The 18073-nt window shown below is 44.4% G+C and overlaps 1 protein-coding gene across 7 annotated transcripts in view; it reads left to right on the top strand.

The window, feature by feature from the left end:
• The window catches only part of LOC139749071 (glycine receptor subunit alpha-2-like), a 328567-nt gene that overhangs the window by 220319 nt on the left and 90175 nt on the right, over nt 1-18073 (top strand). For all 7 annotated transcript variants that reach the window (XR_011712883.1, XR_011712882.1, XR_011712884.1 and 4 more), the window contains one exon: nt 9665-9888. Coding sequence is in view for 4 of the 7 variants with exons in the window: in XM_071662543.1 (XP_071518644.1) it covers nt 9665-9888 (224 nt within the window). In the remaining 3 variants the exon portion in view is untranslated. The remainder of the gene's footprint in view (nt 1-9664; nt 9889-18073) is intronic.

Raw genomic sequence — 18073 nt, 5'->3', positions numbered from 1 at the left:
ATAGGAATGATAAAGATCTAACTTAACTACACGTCGTAACCGAAGTGATAGTAGAAATATACCATCGTTTCATCCATCTGCTACTTGGGATCGCGCTGTCGTCTAATTACAACCGACGCCACGTTTACGACAAATTATCATGAGCGTGACAGGTATATTTTGACTAGATCACTTAACACAAATCATGATAGCTAGGGAGATGATGTGAGATTTTCATATTTTTTTGAGTTTTTACAAGTGTTATTACCTTATCGTTAAATGAAATGCAAACTTTATATCATGTTCTGTCGGTTTCTATAATCACCATGATCTGTACAGAAAGTACTTAAAATTTTACATAAGTGGCCATTTCCCAAAGCTAGTTTCGATACCGAACTCACTCTTGAATTTGATGGAACCTATAGCAGTCTGACCTAAGCTGGATTAGCTTTTAGTCTTAAAAGTTTAATAAGTCTGAGACTTAGAGTAGCCTAGCATAGCCAGGTTTAGTATGGTAATGAGACTTGACCGAAGACGCTCAAAAACTAAGCCAGTTCTCCTGTTATTTGGGAAAAAAAAAATTAAACCTGTATAGCGTCTGGCCACTTACACACAAAGCCAATATATATGTTTACTTTAATATCCAAATGACCACAGCGACTGTGGTTACCTCACCTCAGCCGCTGGATCATTATTGTGGTTACATAACCCTAGCGAGGATAGGCAACGGTTATGGCGGTATTGGGGCTGGTGTCGGGAGTAAAGATAGGACGAAATCTTCTGTACAACACTGTGGTCTACCTCACTACACATCTACGAGGTCATCCACTCACTACCACAGCCTCCACCTCTCACACATATAACCCCACACGCCACCATATCCCTACACTACGCTGCTACGCCATATTACCTCAACTATATAGCCACATCGCCTTCCGCTGCATATCACCTCCCATATCATGTGACCACACGCGCCGTATGTTCTCTCACGGCTTGTTACCCACCATCTCCAGGTCTTGCGGCGTCCCAAGACGCATCACTTCCCACGCCACACTGCCTCTCACACCACATTGCTTCCCGCCCCAGAAAGGGAAGCGGGCTGATCCGCTTAGTGACCCTCCGCCCCTCCCTCCCTCCCTCCCTCCTGGCCAGTGCTGGTGTAGGAAGGTGAGTGAGGGCGCAGGGGAGATGTACCAGCAGGAGAGATATTGCTCCGGCTGTATCTTTATAAAGGAGGGAGATCGTCAGCAGATATTTCCTCCCACCAGGAAAACGTCATGAAATGATTTCGCCATCATTTGGTTCAGCTGGGCGGCCGCTCGATAGGTAATCGGACAAGCTTTTTTTTGGAGGGGGTTGTTATGCCCGGAAATATGCGTCCTGGTCCAAGATATTGCAAGGCTCGTGTTTATTACTCTCTCGCTGTGAAGAGGACTCGGGATTTTTTTTTTCTGGCCTGCATTACTTAGCTTTATAAGGTTTATGTGTGGGGGGTCATGCATCGTTCACACACACACACACACACACACACACACCTCAGATGCGGAGTGAAGGCTATGCAAGAAGGAAGGGGGTTGGGTCTGTGAACGATTTTGAAAAGCGAGGGAGTTATACGATGTGTTACGAGGAAAAAGACAACGACAACTCACCCACCCCAGCCAGCCAGTATTTGAAAAGCGTATGAGAGTAACAGACGACCACAGTGGCTTAAGGAAGGAGGAAGGGAGATTATGAGAAGAGTATAGTGAAAGGAAAGAGGGAATCCAAAATTTTCCTTTAGATTCGTCGAGAGGAAATTTTCGGTAAAGGGGGGCTAATCGGGGCTAAAGGGATTTAAGGGGAAAATGTACAGGACAAGGAAAGGATATGCAAGGAACTGAAGGACAAGTTCAATAGTCTTTACACAGTGGGAGACCTTGTTGCCTCAGACACCACTGAAATGGAATGGGGAGGAAGTCTTCATAAGCAATGAAATATCTATAAAAGACATAAACATGATACTTTTTAAAAGGTCATGACTCATATAATGTTCTTGATCATGATAAGATTTTTCCAAATGTGCTAAAAGGATGTGTGCATGTGCACCTGACAAACCACGTGAAATGTTGTTCATGATCTTGGGTGAGGCAAGGGAGAGAGTGGAGGAAACCAGAACTACAGATCAGCCTCCCTGGCGAGGTTGGTCTCTAAAGTGTTAGAAAATATAATCAGAAAACAAATGGATTATTTTTTTTTCAGAGGATAAAGTACCTAAGTGTGAGCGAACACTGTTTTATTGGAAAGAGGTCGTGTGAAACGAGCCTGTTAGATTTCAAAGAGCTTTTATTTTGGACGAAAGAGAACACAGGGTGGATCATTTTGTGTGTATGGATTGTCATAAAGCATTTGACGCTGTGCCATATAGGAGGCTGGAACTCCAGGTAGGGTTGAGGAGAGACTCCTTAGATGAAGAGAAGATTATTTTAGCGACAGGGCGCAAAGGGTGTGTGTCACACGAGTCTTCTCGAATTTAAGTAAGTCACCAGTGGCGTGCCTCACGGTTCATGTCTGGAACCATTGGTCTTCCTGATCTCTGTGAATGACTTCCCAGAGGGTTTTGACTCTTGCCCTGAATTATAAATGTGGACGGCAGACAAAAGTTTAAAAAGCTGTATGGCAGGAGAAGTTCAAGAGTCCTTCTTCCCGTACAGTATGGTTAGGAAGTTCCAAGTAGGTCATCAACAAGAAAAACACATTTACACAAAATCTACCACTCCATCATACGTAATGAACCAATAAGGTGTTCCTGTGAGCCACTATGCTGAGACGTGGCCGTGGTGGTAATTAGCATCTGGGCAGATCTGGAGGCTTAAGAGACCTCACACTGTGGTAGTGAGTGTTTAGTGGATACGTCACAGCATCTCGGTTGTCGGAGTTACCCAAGTAATTATTTAGTGTTAATGTGACGCGTCCTTAAAGACGGGTCAATAGGTAGGACTTCGTACCCAAGGGTTATACCCATCACCTTCCTCATCGGTCCTGCATTCTTATTCCAGGGGTTACTGCCGTGTCCTGAGCAGTCGTCCAGCGCTGTGCGCCTCACGCACTGCTGCACAGGTGTGTGCACAGATCCCCTAGCTAGTACTGCAAGCCCGGGATTACGCGTTATATTGGCTTGTCCACCGCTGGCTGGGGGATCAGGCCCGCGCTGTGGTCTAATGAACAGCTGGGTAGCTTGGCAGGTTTAGTAGGCTTGGTGTGTGTGTGTGTGTGTGTGTGTGTGTGTGTGTGTGTTATTCCTTATTTTGATGACCTAATCGGGCTTTTCTTCCTTAATATCTTTGATCTCATAGGTGATCGCCTCGTCCTTATTTGAGAAATGCTGAATCCATATTATCACGTCAGTTGAATAACTTGAAAGTTGTGTCAGCTTTAGTGGTCCAGCGTCAGGGCGGTGACCCCTCCTCCCTGTAGCTCGGCTCCCTTACTTCAGGTACAGTGTTATGGTCCTCCACCCTACCTCCTCCACCGAGTCTACCTTACCCCCCATGAAATGTGGCCACGGAACCGGTGATGAAGTGGTGTAATGTGGGTGTAAACACTTTGTAGACATTTTCTCAGCCATGTTTATAGAGGGGGAGTGGGTAGCTGCAGGTTGTCCCTCAATTTCTCGTACTCTGGGGATAACTCGAGAGCTCAGCACTGCCTGCCTGGTCTGCCGTAGTGACACACTGACTTCACGGTTCCTGGCACTAACACAGACAAGAACCACGGTGGTGTTAGGCCATCTGGGGCTCTTAGAAGGCGCTGCAGAAGGACTGTGTGGCCGACCCCCAACTTTGTTATAGATACTTCGCGTTACTGCGCCCTGAGCACATTATATTAGAAGGTAACGAAAGCTCTTGAGACCAAGTCCTAATCTCTGATCAGCTTTACAAAAGAGAAAGTTGGATGAGAAGGTATTATGAGTGGCGTTTACTTCCCAACTTATTTAATTACACCATCGTTCTCCCGTCGAGTGGTTAGTGGAAGAGATTGTAGGGCAGCGTGTGTGTGTAATGGGGTTGTGGGTTGGTGGAGCTCTTGGAAGCACATATAATGTCAGTCATGGATTTTAAGTATTTGTCTGGGTAAATTTCTTCATTCTAAGATGCCGCTTTCAGGTACTGTAATGGATAAACCATCCATATATGAAGAGTCTTGTTAATGGAAATGTACTTTGGTTTGTTCGAAGTAAAACGATTGCCCATTCGTTTGTATCCATTAACACCTTTGAAATCAGACTAATGTACCTTAAATAGTTTTATATATTGAGACTGTCAAAGCCTTTGATAATTCTGAGTCTGTCTATCATTTTACCTCTTCATCTTCTCTTTTCCAAGCTAGATGAGTTTAAGTTTGTTTCTTTTCTTTTACGTTGGAGGCTCCATGCATGTACAAAAGTCCTTAATTGAAATGTAAAGAGGTTAATGAAAGGGAAAAAGAGGAGACGAGGGAAAGTAATGGATGTGGAGGAATGCAGTGTTAAATCAGTAGCATATATGTGCGTTTGATTATTTGTAGAAGAAAGGAAATTGGTGATAAAAGGGTGAAGACTTGAATGAGGGAGGACAGAACCTTGAGGGACACTGCCTTTGATGGAAAAAGTGGAAGAGGTTGATCCATCAACAACGACGGAGATGGATCGGCCGGAGAGGAAGCTAGATATGAGGGAGCAAAGTAAGGGAGGGAAGCCAAAAGGAAGAAGATTAGGAATGAAACCGCAATGCCAAGCCCTGTAAAAAGCTTTAGATATATCAAGGACAATTTCACAGGATAACCACAAACATTTTGGAGATCTACCAGATATTTGTAAGATAACAAAGAATATCACTACTGGATCTCAACTTACTGGTGACCAGAGAAAAGACTGGGATACAAGACGTTTGAGGATATGGGATTTGAGGGGAATCAAACACTCTGGAAATAGATGTCAAAGCAACATGACGATAATTAGAGGGGTTAGAACGATCAACCTTCTTAGTGTTGGGATGTGTCAGTGCATTCTTTCAAGAAGGATAAGTTGTGGTTTTTATACAGAAACGGAACAGACGTATAAGCACAGGTGCAACTTCGGAGGCACACACTTTCAGTACATGAGGGAGGATGCCATCAGGGAAGGAATGTTAAGAGTCATCCAAGGTGGAGTCAGAGGAGAAACGAGAGCCAAAGAGAGATGCCTCGTCTGCCGGAGAGACAGCTATAGTACCGTCACAACGGAAAAGTGAATAAAGGTTGAGCGAACAGAATTATCAGCGATGCCCTCTGCCAAAGATCAGGAAAACCTATCAGTGAACGAAGATGGGAGGTTATCGCACTTCATTTGAATAAAGGAACGCTCTGCTTCATAACTTACTAGCAATCATTACGGGTAGTGATTAAAGCTGAATGGGAGTTTGAGGAAGGACAGTTTATCCCGGCCCGAAATGCTTGATCCCTTCCTGAATGGCCTCAGAACAGGAACGGTTGAACTAGGGATTTGATGAAGAGGTCGTCTTGGAGGAAGAGGGGATAAATGCTTCCATTCCCACAACAATAACCTCTGCTACGCGTTTGGCGGAGACAGATGCTTCACCCCATGAGAGACAAAGATGTACCCAAGGAAAGCCGGAAAAGAAATGTTATTCCAGTCAGTTTTGTTGAGGTGCCAGTACCTACGTTTAGAAGGGGCTGCTGGACGGGGAGGTGCTGTTGAAAGACCTGCATTTGTGAGAGTGTGATCAGATGAACCAACCAGGGGCAAGATTGTGTGCCCCTTTCTCATATATATATATATATATATATATATATATATATATATATATATATATATATATATATATATATATATATATATATTTCATTTTTTTTTTCATACTATTCGCCATTTCCCGCGATAGCGAGGTAGCGTTAAGAACAGAGGACTGGGTTTTTGAGGGAATACCCTCACCTGGCCCCCTTCTCTGTTCCTTCTTTTGGAAAATTTAAAAAAAAAAAAAATATATATATATATATATATATATATATGAATATATATATATATATATATATATATATATATATATATATATATATATATATATATATATATATATATATTTTGTCGCTGTCTCCCGCGTTTGCAAGGTAGCGCAAGGAAACAGACGAAAGAAATGGCCCAACCCACCCCCATACACATGTATATACATACGTCCACACACGCAAATATACATACCTACACAGCTTTCCATGGTTTACCCCAGACGCTTCACATGCCCTGATTCAACCCACTGACAGCACGTCAACCCCGGTATACCACATCGATCCAATTCACTCTATTCCTTGCCCTCCTTTCACCCTCCTGCATGTTCAGGCCCCGATCACACAAAGTCTTTTTCACTCCATCTTTCCACCTCCAATTTGGTCTCTCACTTCTCCTCGTTCCCTCCACCTCCGACACATATATCCTCTTGGTCAATCTTTCCTCACTCATTCTCTCCATGTGCCCAAACCATTTCAAAAGACCCTCTTCTGCTCTCTCAACCACACATATATATATATATATATATATATATATATATATATATATATATATATATTTGATTATTTTTTTGTTATACTTTGTCGCTGTCTCCCGCGTTAGCGAGGTAGCGCAAGGAAACAGACGAAAGAATGGCCCAACCCACCCACATACATATGTATATACATACACGTCCACACACGCACATATACATACGTATACATATATATACACACACAGACATATACATATATACACATGTACTTAGTTCATACTGTCTTCCCTTATTCATTCCCGTCGCCACCCTGGCACACATGAAATGACAACCCCCCCCTCCCCCCACATGTGCGCGAGGTAGCGCTAGGAATAGACAACAAAGGCCCCATTTGTTCACACTCAGTCTCTCGCTGTCATGTATAATGCACCGAAATCACAGCTACCTTTCCACATCCAGGCCCCACAAAACTTTCTATGGTTTACCCCAGACGCTTCAAATGCCCTGGTTCAATCCATTGACAGCACGTCGACCCCGGTATACCACATCGTTCCAATTCACTCTATTCCTTGCACGCCTTTCACCCTCCTGCATGTTCAGGCCCCGATCACTCAAAATCTTTTTCACCCCATCTTTCCATATATATATATATATATATATATATATATATATATATATATATATATATATATATATATATGAGAAGGCATTGGTGTCAGAGTCGAGTAACAAATGCCGGTCTCGGTGATGGAGTCCGGGAGTGTATGTTGACAAAAGGTGTTATACTGCGGGAGGAAAATATTTCTAAAGTAAAACATAAAACAATAGTAATTGTGAAAGCATTCTCTAGTTCTGGCCTGATGCAGCGGTGAGGAATACAGTGGTGCTTACCACACCACCTGCCTGGTTTATACCGTCGACCACACCACCTGCCTGGTTTATACCGTCTACCACACCACCTGCCTGGTTTATACCACACCAGCTCCTGCTTCACTATCATTGCTACACTGGTCCAGTCATAGTGGTCCACGTGCACTGGTCCAGCCACTGTGGTCCACATGCAACTGGTCACAGTGGTCCACGTACACTGGTCCAGGTACACTGATCCAGTCATAGTGGTCCACGTACACTGGTCCAGGCACAGTGGTCCACGTACGCTAGTCCAGTCATAGTGGTCCACGTACACTGGTCCAGCCACAGTGATCCACGTACATTGGTCCAGTCATAGTGGTCCACGTACACCGGTCCAGTCATGGTAGTCCACGTACACTGGTCGAGTGATGGTGGTCCACGTACACTGATCCAGTCACAGTGGTCCACGTACACTGATCCAGTCACAGTGGTCCACATACACTGGTCCAGCCACAGTGGTCCACATTCACTGCTCCAGCTTCAGTGGTCCACGTACACTATCCAGCCACAGTGATCCATGTACACTGGTCCAGCCACAGTGGTCCACGTACACTGATCTAGTCACAGTGGTCCACGTACACTGGTCCAGCCACCGTGGTCCATGTACACTGATCCAGTCACCGTGGTCCACCGTTGTCAGCCATGTTGGTAGCTGATCGCCGTGCTGTCTCAGTTGTCTTACGTCGTTTTCCACTGGTGTGAGCGACCATGCCTGAGCACATCACTCAGGGTAGGTACGCGACAGTGAACTGTGACCTACGAGGATGAGTCTCTTGGACTTGACTTTGAACACCACCTCAGGGGAGACGTTAGAACTTTGCTCGCTTTTTTTTTCCACTGCCTCTTGGCTGGATGTTATTGGAGATTATTACACCTAAATCTTTTTCCTCGACAGTAAGGTAAACATACGAAGATAAGGGGAAAAAATGAGTTTTTGCCATCGATTTACAACCTGTTTCCAGTCCTCATCAAACTGGAGGAAGAGGTTAATAGACTTCTGGAAAGCCTTATGTCGCACGAAGTTCTGTGTCAAAGAGTTTTCAGTAAACAGTGACTCTTGCTGGAAACCTGGTGTTTTCTATCGCTTGTCTCAAGTTCATAGGGAAAGGTTGGCGTCTGTGTCCCATTATATCAACAAGCACAACCTTTCCTACCAGTGTTTAGTGAGTGTCTAGTATGGTTGTGATCTGTGTCTTAATCTCTGGGTTACGGTAACTCGACCCTTGACCAAAACCTCACGACCCTTGGGGTCAAGGGTCGTCGTGCTGAAGGCTCGTGTCGTGTTGGTTAAGGGTTTAAGAGGTAGTTCTGCGCGGCTACTTTAGTCATCCCTAACAGTGGAGAACCTTACCATTACGTGCACAGTGTTCACCAAAACTGTGTTGCAGTGCTACGGTTCTGCAGTGATAGTCGTGTCGTATTGCAGTGATGACATGGCATTGTAACGGTGCATGTCGAGACCATCCATCGGGCTTGGGGGCAGAGGACACATGTCACAGTATGTCACTGTTTACAACACGATGCTCTGTACTGCAGTGAGGACTTTGTGCTCATGAGGAGGAGCATTGTGGGTAGACGGGTTATCCTCCAGCAAGCTTCTGGTCTGTGTTGTGCGTGATTGGTTGTTGGATAGGATGAAGTCCAGATAATTTGCTCTGTTTGGGATTTGTCTTACAGGGGATTTTATCGTCGGAGATTTCGGCTGATGGGAGATTACCTTCATCAAAAAGCCGTGGTTGTCCTGTGTTTGTTATCCCAGGAAAGAGAGAGGGAGGGACGACCTATCCCTCACCTGTCTCTTGTGTGTGTGGTAGAACGTGAGTTAGAAGGACGAGCGCGAGGTGCTTTGGCTGGCAGGTCGGTGGCTTTCGATCCGTTGTGTAGACTTTCGTGTTTCACGATACTTCCTCCATTTATGCTCAATACTTTTAAACTTCAAGGCACTGGGCTATAGGGTATATACGCACAGGCTCGGGCTAATATTCCGGCCATGTTGCCACATAGGAACTGTGGGAGTCATCGAGGAACTGTAGGATTCAGTGAGGTTAAGACTCAAGTTTCAGGTGATGGTTTTTTTTTTTCCTTCCTCTCCAACATGCGCGACCTGACCTTGTTTAAAAGACAGGGTTTTCCAACTCCCGCAAAACCCATAGATTGTTTCATTTCATTACCTCATATTGTCTTAGCTCTTGAACGTAGATTATTTTAGCTCTTGAATTGCAGTTGCCTTCCAATGACGTGTTTGGTTCATCAGTTAAGACGTGTGTCGTTTCCTCCTGCAGGACTACCAGGTGGATCTGTACCTTCGTCAGGAGTGGGAGGACGAGCGACTGCGACACCCCAACATCACCAGGCCGCTGGACCTGAACGACCCCAGCTTGGTGAAGACCATCTGGAAGCCCGAGGTCTACTTCCCCAACGCCAAGAGGGCAGAGTTCCAGTTCGTGACGGTGCCCAACGTCCTCGTCAGGATCAACCCCGACGGGCAGATCCTCTACATACTCAGGTAGGTCTTCCTCCTCCTCCTCCTCCGTCGCCGTTCTTACTGTGCGCGTGAGACGAAGCTCTCCTGGGGAAGGTGGGGTGTGGGTGCCCACTTCAAGACCTGGGGGAAAGGTCGGGCACTAGCGTACATCTGTTGTATGTAGTAGATGATAATAGGTCTTCACAGCTTTGGTCCACTTCAAGAGCAGTGGTCAGTCATGGCCTCCTGCCTGACTGCTATAGGGTTTAAAATGAAGCTTCACCTGTGGTGCTCTCTGTCCATCACGACTTTTATAACATCGTAATGAATGACGTGTTTATAATCATGAGGTAAACCATGGTGTAAACTTCAGTGTTAGAGTATATCACGATCTTTGATACTGATGTTTGATGAATTCTTCTCTGTATTAATGTTCTGTATTGATCTCTTGTCTATATTGATCTCTTGTGTGTATTGATGTTCCTTTGTCTATTGATCTTATGTTTATACTAATGCTCTTTTGTTGGTATTGATCTCTTGTCTATATTGATGTTCATTTGTCTGTATTGATATCATGTCTATGTTGATGTTCTTTTGTTTGTATTGATCTCTTCTCTGTATTGATGTCCTCTTGTCTGGACAGATCTCTTGTTTATTTTGATGTTCTCTTGTCTGTACTCATCTCTTGTCTGTATTGATGTCTTCTTGTCTGTATTGATGTTCTTTTGTCTAAGTTGAAATCCTTTGGTCTGTATTGATGTTTTCTTACATAGTCTTACAAGGTAATCACTGTATGATCTTTGTTTCATCCTCCGTCAAAGTGATTTTGAATTCTATCAGAATACTATTACGTACGATTGTGAAACCTTCAGGTACAGATGTGGCCAGCTGAGGCTAGACCCTCTCATCTGAACCATTGCATCATGAACACTAGTGTTACCATTAGGTCATCAGTCTGACACTGCCTAGTGTGTTGTTATGCCTGAGGTAACTCAGCCTTCGTAAATGATTTCGTCACACGAATCTGCATTTCACCACAGGCCGGAATCCACCGTTCGTGACGTGTAATCTCTTCATCAAGAGGGATGCGGTGTTGTGTGTGTTATTTTTCAAAGGTAAATCGTACGGGCTAAAATGTCATTCTCTGTCGTGAATTTCAGCTGACGTCCATTTGTCTCTTGTTAGGAAGAACGTATATGGTTATGCTATGCCAGGGTTACATAGGAATGTACACACCATACACTTGGTACTTTCGAAGGTGTTTGTAGAAGAGATCAGAAACCTGCAGATGAATGTGTCAACAACAGAAATGTAAACAGATAACTAAAGGAGATAATTGCTTGTAATCTATATAAGAAAAGGGTGATTCATGCCCAGTGTGGACTTGAAGTGAAGTATTTTTCATTGTTTTGTTTGGAAAACATGTTTGTGTTGCTGCTTTTATATGTTTATCGGTAAATCATTGAATATATTAACAATCATAACAATCATGTTAAAGAATTTTGTATCATTTGAAGTAGTACGTTTGGCCACGAGGTTGTACCCATTCCCACGGGCGAGATTGGACTGATTTAGGTTTGAATAGTCGATTATTAGATCAAGATTATCGAAGATTAGTTCAAGCTTATCAAAGATTAGGTCAAGATTATCAAAGATTAGTTCAAGCTTATCAAAGATTAGTTCAAGCTTATCAAAGATTAGGTCAAGATTATCAAAGATTAGTTCAAGATTATCAAAGATTAGGTCAAGATTATCAAAGATTAGTTCAAGATTATCAAAGATTAGCTCAAGATCATCAAAGATTAGTTCAGGATTATCAAAGATTAGATCAAGATTATCAAAGATTACGATGAATTATAACAGGATATCAACTGACCACCGTCATATTGTACCCTGCAATTGCATACTTGATAAGGAAATCTCTTGTCTTAAATATGTAACCAGGATTTATAGATATCCGTTATATCACAACATTTTAATGATACAGTTGTCTCTGAGTAGAAGTTAATGACCGACTGAGAACTGTTGTAAGATCGACAAACATGAGGAGACATCTTGGAACCCCGCCTGACACACAGCAGGTAAATACTTCATGTGTAGCCCGTCCCTCGTACTGTACTGTACACACCAGGCCACATATGTAAGATTCTTGCCTCACGTCCTTAAATCAGCGGTGGAGATAGAATTTTCTTAAGAGGTTTATTGTTGTAACTTCCAAGTTATGTGTTTTTTAGGAAGTAATGGTGTAGAGTCAATTTGTAGAAAGTAATGGTGTAATGACTGTGGTAGTGTGTTGTGTCCCACAGGGTAAAGCAGCCTCTGCCTCGTGTAGGAGGGTACAGTAGTCCTCTGCCTCGTGTAGGAGGGTACAGTAGACCTCTGCCTCGTGTAGGAGGGTACAGTAGTCCTCTGCCTCGTGTAGGAGGGTACAGTAGTCCTCTGCCTCGTGTAGGAGGGTACAGTAGTCCTCTGCCTCGTGTAGGAGGGTACAGTAATCCTCTGCCTCGTGTAGGAGGGTACAGTAGTCCTCTGCCTCGTGTAGGAGGGTACAGTAGCCCTCTGCCTCGTGTAGGAGGGTACAGTAGTCCTCTGCCTCGTGTAGGAGGGTACAGTAGTCCTCTGCCTCGTGTATGAGGGTACAGTAGTTCTTTATATCAAACTTGCTGCTGTACACGTGTGATGATGATGATGATGATCCGCACACATGTCTTCCCCTAACATCGTATGGGTTGCGTGTGCAGGGTAACCTGGGACTTGTAGTATCATGACCAAGACTTTGAGTGAGGAGGAGCATTGTGCATGTGAGGATGGACGAGTAGACTTTGACCTTATCCAGCCTCCTTCCCCAAGGCTGACCCTTACTCTGCCTTCCTACCCTGGACTGACCCTTGTCCAGCCTTCATCCTCAAGGCTGGCCCTTGCCCAGCTTCCTCTCTCCCCCAGGTTAGTCCTTGCTTAGCCACCTTACCCCAGGCGTTCCCCAACTTCAACATTTATCCAGTTATCTTAACTTCCTTTAAACAGTGGAAGGTCAGTATGGCTGGCGTCCTTCCTCACGGCTTAGTGTCGGTCGCCCTGGCTCACCTCACCCCTGACCACTGACACCTCCCCCACTGCCCCACCTAACATCTTCCTCCTTTTACTCTCTAAAGATTTCAAGATCCCATACCACTGTAACATTCACGTGAATACCACTGTAGCATTCACGTGAATACCACTGTAACATTCACGTGAATACCACTGTAACATTCACGTGAATACCACTGTAGCATTCACGTGAATACCACTGTAGCATTCACGTGAATACCACTGTAACATTCACGTGAATACCACTGTAGCATTCACGTGAATACCACTGTAACATTCACGTGAATACCACTGTAACATTCACGTGAATACCACTGTAACATTCACGTGAATACCACTGTAGCATTCACGTGAATACCACTGTAGCATTCACGTGAATACCACTGTAGCATTCACGTGAATACCACTGTAGCATTCACGTGAATACCACTGTAGCATTCACGTGAATACCACTGTAACATTCACGTGAATACCACTGTAGCATTCACGTGAATACCACTGTAGCATTCACGTGAATACCACTGTAGCATTCACGTGAATACCACTGTAGCATTCACGTGAATACCACTGTAGCATTCACGTGAATACCACTGTAGCATTCACGTGAAGTCTTGCTATGAGTGTGCGGGACGACCCAGCGGCTTAACGAAGTCTCCCACACTCCCGCACTAGATGACCGTCACATCAAGTGTGTGGTGGTTTGTGGCACCTCCCGTCCTGGCGGTGAGGAGGGAGGGACTCCCAGCAGCGATGATGCACCTCCACCTCCTCACCTCTCCTCCCCCCACGCACGGTGAAGCCACAGTTACAGTCGCCGGTCTCGCGGGATGATGATGGCTCATCATCTTTTCCAAGTCTAATCTTGGCTGGGTCTTTGAGGGGGAGTGAACACCGGCCTTGGATGTTTAGATCGCTGGAAAATGAGCCGCCAAGACTGCTGGCGAAGTTGATGTAACTGGGCTTGATGAACGAACGGGCGGGCGGGAGGGAGGGAGGGGAGGGTCAGAAAGGGCGTCTCATAAGGTTTCCAGGAAAGGTCGTTACATGTAGCAGTGTGATGCGATCACCGCAGACGGTAATTACACTGAGAAGTGGAGACGAGAGGACTTGCTTGGGAGTAGTGTAGGGCTGGCGTGACGTGGGTGTGATGTTGCCACACTCACACACACACACACACACACACAATATATATATATATATATATATATATATATATATATATATATATATATATATATAATTATATATATATATATATATATATATATATATATATATATATATATATATATATATATATATATATATCATTATGCACATGTTGAAATGTTTATGCGTTTAAGTTTAACATTTTGAGTCAGGTGTCATTACGGTTTGTGTTTTTTTTTATTATATAAACAATGAGGATTGTGTTGGTAGGAGGTCTTCCACGACATTCGCCTTCCCTCTGTTGGCAGGAACCTTTCCACCACACCTGCCATCCCTTTGTTGGCAGGATCACTCCCACCACATCCACTTTCCCTCTGTTTCCAGAAGCCTTTCCCTCCACACACACCTTCTCTATGTTACTGGTGGCAGGGTCCCTCCCACTACACCCCCCTTCCCTGCCGTTAATTGACTCTGGTAACTGTTCGTCCTCGGTATTTAAATGTAATGCAGTCGGCCAATGAACTTTGCTCTGTTGAACCTTTGTCTCATAGACGGTAAGGCCCGCGGCACTGTATTGGTGCAGCCGTCGGCTGAAGCTGTGGAGGATTATAACCACTTTGGTCGACGTGAGGGGCAAGTATAGTGGGATCCAGACCTATTGTGGCTTTGTACATATCTGCTCACTACGGGGAGGAGGTTCTGCACTTCCGGGACACCATCTCACAACCATCCTCCACAATCATAGAGGTTTTCATACTTCTGTGTGCTGTCCATATTGACAGTTTCACATCACTCAGTTTATTTTGTCGTCCTTCAGGTCATCAGTGGGAGTTTTATCTCCAGTGATCGTCCAGTTCTTCTGTGATCAGTAGGAAATGTGCCTGGAGAAATATGACATTGTCATTGTAGAGTGTAGGGATGGTGATGAAAGAAATTATATATAGAGTCCAACATAATTGAACACAATGATGATGATGATTTGGATAACGGTCAAGACATGCACGTATAAATTGGATCCATTTGCTGTAGATTGTAAAATGCTTTATCACCTGTTGATGAGTTTATGTTGTCTTACGTAAGGCAGCCGTGTGTCCTGTTATATCTGCGTGAGGTCATCCGTGAGATGCCGGGTCAAGGTCAGGTAGAGGGTGGGTCACGCCGACCCTTCTGCCAACCTCGCCTCTCACTACCAACAAGGTTACATGACCTCCATTCCATGTTTCCTCCTGTTCTGTGTACATAATCTTTACTGTGTCTATTTTGCCCACTCGGTAACTAGTCCTCTGAAGATGTGGTAATACACGAAAGCGCTCAGGATTCTCGTGTTTCCCACAACAAGCGGTGTTTCTACATTTAGAAAGTCACGTTTCTTGTGATTCCTCTGTATATATATATATATATATATATATATATATATATATATATATATATATATATATATATATATATATATATATATATATTCCTGTGAGTCCATGGGGAAAATGAAACACGATAAGTTTTCCCCGTGGACTTATAGGAATATCTTGATCACGCGCAAAATTGTGATCCTTTCCAATATATATATATATATATATATATATATATATATATATATATATATATATATATATATATATATATATAGTAGCAAAACTAGTGAGGTCTTCGTTCAGCCTGTAGGTCGGGGGGTGACCAGGTACATTACGGGAATTGGCTGGACGGCAGGGGACGCAACCACCACTCCTGCCGTCGCCTCTCCAGCCTCCCCTCCTCTCCCAGCCGCTCTCCCAGGGAGTGAGAGCAGCACATGTTCCTCCACTCTCCCCTCCTGTCCCGGCCACTTTTCCAGGGAGAGAGAGAGCGGCACATGTTCCTCCACTCTTCCACCCTCTCCTAGCCACTCTCCCAGGGAGTGAGAGCCGCACATATTCCTCCCGCGGGTGGCCAGGTCCCAACTGTCAGTCATTCCACTGCTGAAAAAAAAGAATCTTACATGCCATATTATGTCAGTTTCTTTTTTGAGTTATCATTATGTCCGTCGGTCGTCCCGCCTCCCATCTGTCAAATGAAATTCTCTCTATATGGAGATCATTTCGTGCGTCATAATCTCGTGGGTTATGATCAGGTCCTGTCTGCCCTTCTAGTTTATAAAGAAGGTAATTAGACTATATTCATTCCTCTTGGTTGCTCATTCTCGTTGCAAATTAATTTTTACTCATATTTTTTTTTTATATATATAAGGTTTACCCCATGTTCCAGTTTGTCTCGCACACGTAGCAGTAGATTTCGTTTAACATATTTCTCTTCGTGAACGTCAGTTGTATTCACATAGTCATTCAGGTGTGTATGTTGGTCTGTGCACAGTCCCCAGTCTGTGTAGCGATGGTAGTGTTGTGTGTCTGTGTCACACTACAGCCGACATAGTCTGGGTCGTCCAAGTCTACGTTGTACGGAACATGTCTCCATGTTTGTACTTTATTATTGAATGATTCACTCATTCCTTAAAGTGAATCCTCTCCAGGTTTATACATGTGACACTCAACTTCATGGAATATTTCTTCTGTCGTGTAAGAACAAACATGTGATCTTGTTTATCAGTTCTTCCGGATTTTTATTTTCTTTTATGATGAAGATTTCGAGCATATCTTTGACCTTAGCCTTATCATGTGGTGAAGTATCGTGCGTGACCAGCGTCTGGTCGATGTGACGAATACAACAGCTGGGTCACCAGTGTTGTTACGTAACACCGTTACCAATACTCATACTCTCTCTCTCTCTCTCTCTCTCTCTCTCTCTCTCTCTCTCTCTCTCTCTCTCTCTCTCTCTCTCTCTCTCTCTCCCCAGAAGACTGCTTCGTGTGTTCGTGCTCCTGTAGGTTCAGCGGGCCAGCCTGAAGCGTGTTTAATAAGCCTCGTAAAACATGCATCTTAAAAAGGCCTTTTAAAACATACATCCTTTCAATTTGCATATCATTAAGGAAATTAATTTTTAGGGCTCAGAAGAGTTCTGTTGTCTGTCAAAACATCCAAGACGGTGAGAAGACATGATTCTTGTACGAGTGCCATGTGAGGGTTCATGGCTGGTTTGGTGCTTCTCTTTACTACGTTATTTATCGTGTTCCAGTTTTGAGGTTATATTTGCCTCACGACGCTGGTCTCTGTAATAACAGTGCCCACTGGAGAAAGACGCATGGTGTGTGTGTGTGTGTCTGTGTGTCTGTCTGTCTGTCTGGTCATACGATGCGACATGTGGACTCTGTACCACGAGCTCCAGGAACACAAGACACCACGGGGGTCGTCACCATCATCTACCGAGTCATCAGGACCCGGCCACACTCACCAAGGGTCACGACAGTGGCCGGTGTGTGTGTGTGTGGCGCCAGCGGTGAGCTATGCACGAGCAGGTCAGCCACGCTCGCCCTCACACCAGCCAGGACCGCCTTCCACGTTCTCTCTTGAATACAGGTACAGTCATAGCAGTGCCTGTATACTCACACAGTCATAGCAGTACCTGTATACTCACAGTCATAGCAGTACCTGTATACTCACACAGTCATAGCAGTACCTGTATACTCGTACAGTCATAGCAGTACCTGTATACTCGCACAGTCATAGCAGTACCTGTATACTCGTACAGTCATAGCAGTACCTGTATACTCCTACAGTCATAGCAGTATACACATGTACGTACACATGTATATTCATCATCCGCTCAGTATAGCCAGGTGTACGTCGCATATCGCTTGGCTTCTTATATTCCTGACCAGTTGTTGTTCTGGTTTTTAATATCGTTTTGTAATATTAAGTTTCGATTTTTCTTTTATTATTTCGTTATGAAACTCAGGGTTGTGACAACAGCTTGCGTTTGTATGTCATGGGTACGCTTGTCCTCAGGGGTCAGGTTGAAGACCAGGCCTTGTTACCCCAGGGTCGTACCGTCCTGCTCTGAGGGTTAGTCCTCTGCTGCTGTCACCAGCCACCCTCCCTTTGTGTGTGTGTGTGTGTGTAGT

The sequence above is a fragment of the Panulirus ornatus genome, chromosome 6, assembly GCF_036320965.1.
Source record: "Panulirus ornatus isolate Po-2019 chromosome 6, ASM3632096v1, whole genome shotgun sequence".
NCBI classification, from domain to species: Eukaryota; Metazoa; Arthropoda; class Malacostraca; order Decapoda; family Palinuridae; genus Panulirus; species Panulirus ornatus.
Note: the sequence above shows the minus strand (reverse complement) of the source record. Positions and strands in the feature narration are given on the sequence as shown.